The following is a 6,443-nucleotide window of genomic DNA, read 5'->3' on the forward strand; positions in this document are numbered from 1 at the left end:
CTTATGATTTTACCTTCTATAGAGGGAAAATCCTAAAATTTTGCTTATGTAGGGAGTCCAAATCTAGGTTCACTAATAGTGAGCTGACTATGTTAAATTCTATTTCCCTAAATAACTCATAATACTAGCAATCCACACCAGTAAGTTATTTTAGTCCAGTGGTTTACTACTGTTCATTTACACACTTGACCACTCTCTCCTTAGCTATATACCAGATACAGAGTTAGCATTAATGGGAAGAAATCTTCAATTGTGGTAACTGAAAGTAATAACATGCTGATAGAGTCATGAATTTTTGTTTTTAACTTTTCAGAAGCAATTGAAAAATACATATTTTATTGTTACAAAAGTAAGTGAAAATCACTATTAATAGTATATATATTATAAATAGTTCTGAAGTTTTGCTATGCATTCATATCGATTTTTGTTATACAAATATGGGTGTATGGATTTATGCATTAATAGTGCTTGAAAACCGAGTTATTCATTTAACCATTTGTTTTAAACATTTAACATGTCTAATATTTTCACACATTATTTTCAATAGATGTTCAGTAATCTGTGGTATGATTATACTAAATTATCAAGTCAACTGCATATTATTGTATAATTTTCAAAAGGCACTGTCGTCAAGTCGATTAAGACTTAGGATCTTCTATTATTTTTTGTCACTAAAGTGACATTGCAGTGAATATATTTATATTTAAAAATTTTTCAAAAAGTGTGATTACTTCCTTAGCATAAATTCCTAGACATTGGAAACCTAAGTCATAACATCTATGTAGACACACACACACACACACACACATGCATGCACACGCACACACACACACACACAGAAACATATCTGCTCACTATTTTTCAGAAAGCTCTAGGAATTTTCTGTCCCATAAGCAATATATGAGATTTCTCATTTTTCATATGTTTTCCAGTACAGGCTGCCATCATTCATTTTTATTTTTATCACTTTAATCAAAGAAAAATGCAAACTCATTTTTGTTTTAATTTGCTTTTTTTCTAATTATTAATGAGATTAAACATTTTTTTCATGTTTATTAGTCATTTCAGTCCTGTGAATTAAATACTCAGCCTTTATTTTCTCTGTTGGAATACTCATCATTTATTATTTTTTGGAAATATGTTCATTTTACAATTTTAATCTTTTGCATTTGAATTGGAAAAGGAATGATAGAAAAGTTTCAGGCTTCCAATCCCTGTATCTGTAAGAGATAGGGTGGATTAAACCATGCTCAGGGTCCATTCTAATCTACCAGCGTAGATGTTGTGTTGTTGTTGTTGTTATGTGCCATCAAGTTGGTCCCGACTCATAGCGACCCCTCCTTGGGTTTCCAAGGCAGTATCCCTACAGAAGTAGGATTGCCCAACCTTCCTTCCGAGGAGTGGCTGGTGGCTTTGAACTGCCAGCCTTCTGGTTAGCAGCCAAGTGCCTTAGGCACTATGCTACCAGAGCTCCTCCAGCATAGATACAAATGAGTTATCTGAAGGTGGTTTTTAACTAGATCAATAGCTAGGGAGTGAAGGAGTCCCTGAGTGGTGCAGACAGTTCACATGTTAACTGAAAAGTTATAGGTTCGATTCCACTCAGACATTCCTCAGAAGAAAGACCTTGTGAAATGCTTCCAAAAACCCAGCCACCAAAAACCTTATTGAGCATAGCTCCACTCTGACACACAGGGGTTGCCAGGATTTGAAATGAACTACCCAGTGACTGGTTCTGGTCTAATCATAAATCTTAGGAATTGTACTGAAAAATTTTCCCCAAAATTTTTCAACATTGGTGATCTCTCTCAAAATAAATTTCATGTTTTGACAGATTATCCTAATGAGCACCTATATTTAACTTCAGTTATTTTATTTTTTCCTTTCTTTCTTTATCTCATCAGGAAAAAAGAGACAGTATCTAGGTTTTCTTTAAGCTTCTTAAATGACATGGTAGAGTTTCATAACTTCCTTTTAGATTTCACAGGACCTGCTTATGTCCTTTTGTCCAGATTCAAAATAAATAATATGATTTTTGGCAATCTATCCTAGATGCATCTCCAACAGCATGCTGAAGTGTTATAATTGTACAGTAAGAGGCAAAATAAACAGGCTACTATCAAGCTTCAGAGTACAGGCTAAGCAAAAACTTAAAATTTACCTGTGTGTTTGTGTATACATGTATACATCGTATGTGTGTATACATGCATGTAGTATATGTGCATGCATGTCATGCATGTATACTCATATGTCATGATTTCAAATGGAAATCTACTTAGTACCCAGTATAGAAAAAGGAGTAAATTAGGTGTACATCTCTATATACCTATGTATATAAATATAGGCTCACTGCCATCTAGTCAATTCTGACTCATTTGACCCTCATTGGGTTTCCAAGGCTGTAAATCTTTATAGAAGAAGATTGCCTCATCTTTTTTCCATGGAGCAGTTAGTGGATTCAAACCACCTATCTTTTGGTTAGCAGGCAAATGCCTTAACCACTACACCACCAGAGCTCCTAGGGGTTACATGTATACTGTTTTTTTCTCATTTGCAAAGATAGTTTATTTTATCCATTAGGTGTAAACTATATTATTTATAGGAAATCTGGTAGTATAGTGGCTAAGGCACTTGACTGCTAACAAGAAGGTTGGCAGTTCAAACCCACCAGCCACTCCTCGGAAGGAAGATGGGACAATCTACTTCCATAGTGATACTGCCTCAGAAACCCAAGGAGGGGTCGCTATGAGTTGGGGCCGACTCGATGGCACATAACAACAACAACACATTATTTATGGTTTGAATATTGTCCTGGCCTAGCTTATATGTCACTCAGAATCTCTCATCTCCACCTACAGATCCATCATGGGCCACTGCTCCATGCTTTGCCTCCCAAGCCCATTGTAATAGCTCATGCTATACCTATGGCTATAAAGCCTGGAGCACTACTGTTACTCTAGCCCAAGCCACCATTTCATAAAGTGCTGACTGCAAGGAAAGCTCTCTCTGTACATCTAACCAGGAACTCTGGCTCGCCGCCATGGGACTAACTGGAAGTACAGAGTAATAAACAACCTGTGGGTGGACTTTGACCAGAGACAGGCAAGAGAGAAAGAGAAACTGTCCACACTTCCTATCCATATCCAGCCATAGACTATGGCAAGATATAGTAGTTAATATGGCCTCTTAACACTGCATGGCCTAGCAGGTTCTGTGTATGTTCAAAACTTGTGCCCCTCTCAATAACGTACCACCATTATTTGATTTCTCTTCTTCCCTATCTTAATTCCCTTTTTCCTTCATTCTAATTCTTCAGGCCTTGCAATCCAAAAGGTATTATCTTGGAAGCCTTGCCTTGGTCTCTTTCTGTCTTCTAGGAATCTGAACTGATACATATTAAGCGGTGCAGTAGTTAAAAGAAATATATGATTAATCATTTGATTAAAAAAAACACCCTCAAATTCTGCATGAAACTTTGTTGAATTTTTGTAGACAAGTTTTACCTACTATAAACCAAAACCACTGCCATCGAGTTGATTCTGACACAGCAATCCCCATTGGGTTTCCAAGGCAATAAAGTTTTATGGAAATAGATTGTGCCATCTTCCTTCTGTGGAGTGGCTGGTGGATTTGAACTGTCAGCCTTCTTGTTAGCAGTCAAATGCCTTAGGCATTGCACCACTAGAGTTCCTTTTTACCTACTATACCAAAAAACCAAACTCACTGCCACCAAGTCGATTCTGACTCATAGTGACCCACTTTGGGTTTCTGAGGTGGTAAATCATTCCAGAAGTAGATTGCACAGTCTTCCTTCCGTGGAACCTCCAACCTTCTGGTTAGCAGTCATATGCCTTAGGCACTACACCACTAGAGCTCCTTTTTATTGACTATAAGTCCTACTAATATAGCTACTAAAGTCAATATATTTTTATTTATATGGGAAGTAGAATGAACTCTCTCTTTATTAGGCAATCTATCTCTCTCCCATTTTCTAACCCCATTCTCAGCCCTGGAGATTGGGTGGGGGAGGTGGGAGAAATCAAATGACTAAACCTTGGAAGCATTTTATTAGATGGCATTTCAAGTAGTTAGATGGCAGGAGCTACTGCTGAATCAGCAATGCTGAGAAACTGATGTTGACTGAACCCATGATGTACAAAATTCTGTTATATTTATTAAGATGATAATCCAGAAGCAAAGTGTGTAGTGAAACTAGTATAGAGAATATAAAGTTAAAAATATAAAGGTTATTCTTGTTCAGGCCAATAAATGTCACCTGTCGGGGGGGGTTGGTGGTGGTGGGAATAAAAAACAATGTTCCCTTGAAGTGAGAGTATATTTTATTCCTAAAGCATTTTATTCATCAAGACCTTGCAAGGCTACACCATGTGAACACTGACCTGTGAATAGGTACCAGAGGTTGTTTGGTTCCAGTGTTTCCATCTCACCCCTGCGGGTCGTTTTTCTGTGTCGAATTTTATAGCCTGTAATAAATCCATTTTGTGTTTCTGATGGAGGAGGCAGCCAGCTTACTTTGATACTCTGTAAAATAATAGATGTAAATTAAAATACTGGAGAAAGGAAGGACCCAAAGGACCCAGAGTCAAAGAAGTGACCCAAACCTAAGTATAAATAAGGCAGAGAGGGAGGAAGTGTTAGGAATTGCCCCTCACAACCAAATTAAATCAATTTTTACAGTGGATAGCATTCCTATTTGTCAAATTTTTATAGAAATTTACAGTTCATTTGATTGGTTGTATGCATTGCCATCTCTCCCTTGAACAATGCCACTAAAATGATAAGAAAATATTTTAAAATATGCAAAGCCCTAAGGAAATTTAGATTAGGACTATAGCAGATGAGAGATGTCAACAAATATTTGGAAGTCAGACATTGGAGGAAGGTGTGGTGACTGAACCTAAGAGGGTGAAACCTAAATACTGAAGATATACTGATAAAAAGCTAGGAAATTTCTATGACAAAATTCAGGAAAGCCTGGACCACTGGTGTTTGCTAGATGTCTTGAAAGGCAGGGCTAAAGCACAGCGCGGAAGTAGAGGGTGGGTTGAAAGTCATAAAGATCAGTTAGTCCCTCAGGTTTCCACTCACACCCAGTAAAACCAATCTACCAATCCTCCCTGACCTTGGAGTAGGTGAGAGCTTTAAACTCTGAGGATGTAGAAACAGAAGTGGCATGTTTGTACATATCAGGTATTGAAGAGAAGAAGAATGAAGGTAAGAGTTAAGTCCAAGTCTTGAACTGTAAAGTGAGACTCTCAAGACTTCTTTCTCTATATGATACCATAAGCAATGGCAACCAGAATAGATTTTCCAGAGAAAATGAAATGGGTAGCCCCTAGAGAAAATAATTGCCTGAGCAATCCCCTAATTACGATGCCCAACACTTAACAAGTCCCACTCATGCACTAAAATTAGCCAGTTGCAATCAGCTTTGGAGGACTTCACTTTTAATTTAATATGGCAATTTAAGTCTCCAGACATCAACTAAAGCGTCTAGCATGAAAAATAGGAAAACATAAACAAAAAGATAATGGCACCTGAAGAAAACAACAGTAATGCATATAGGTGAAAAATTACCCAACACTATCATTACTATCCCAGTAACCTAAGAGAAGATATTGCATCCATTTAAAAAGAACAGGAGAAAAACACAGGAATAATGAGAGTTTAAGAAAGAAAAGCTTTTGGCAATTATGATTTGATTGCACAAATTAAATATTCAATAGTTGAGTAGGAAGAGAAAAGAAATCTCCCAGAATTCAGAGGAAAAAAGACTGTCATAGGAAATAAGAGAAAAAGGATAAGAAATTAAGGTTTAATTTACAATTTCTAACATCCAACTATTAAGGCTAGAGAAGGAAAAATCAGGAAAAAAAAAGAAGCCAGTAAATTAGCAAAAAAATATCACATTACCAATACAAACAAATGAGAAAGAAATGTAACAAAGCATGTTGATATGAAATACCAAAGCACCAGGATAGGTTAGGGGAGGGGAAAATTTTCATACATGGATAAACGAAAAAGTGGGTCACATAAAAAATCATCAGGAGTAAGAATTGGATCAGATTTCTCCACAAGAACACAACTTAGAAAACAATGGGGCAATACTTATAAAACTCTAATCATACAGGATTTTAAACCTAGAATTCTCAAAAGAACCAAATAAATAATCAAATATAAAAAAGAGTATACTATAAGGATATGCACTTGTATAAGTACAATCATATTTGGTAGCAAACCAAGGAAAACGAAGGAAATCTTCAATCAGATAAGTAGACTTGGTGGCTGCAACAATGGACTAAAGCATACCAACAACCACAAAGGTGACACAGGATCTGACATAAGGTTGAGAGGAGGCAGAGGGACTCAACAGCAACTAACAACATTAAGTACAACAACAAGATATTTTCTGACATACATGG

The 6,443-nt window shown here is 36.6% G+C and overlaps 1 protein-coding gene across 1 annotated transcript in view; it reads right to left on the reverse strand.

The window, feature by feature from the left end:
* DCC (DCC netrin 1 receptor) overlaps positions 1–6,443 on the reverse strand; it is a 1,113,394-nt gene that overhangs the window by 289,187 nt on the left and 817,764 nt on the right. The window contains exon 13 of the mRNA XM_007935560.2: positions 4,401–4,542. Coding sequence (XP_007933751.2) covers positions 4,401–4,542 — 142 coding nt within the window. The remainder of the gene's footprint in view (positions 1–4,400; positions 4,543–6,443) is intronic.

The sequence above is a fragment of the Orycteropus afer genome, unplaced genomic scaffold (genome assembly GCF_000298275.1).
Source record: "Orycteropus afer afer isolate SDZICR_OR568_19922 unplaced genomic scaffold, OryAfe1.0 scaffold00029, whole genome shotgun sequence".
Lineage (NCBI taxonomy): Eukaryota > Metazoa > Chordata > Mammalia > Tubulidentata > Orycteropodidae > Orycteropus > Orycteropus afer.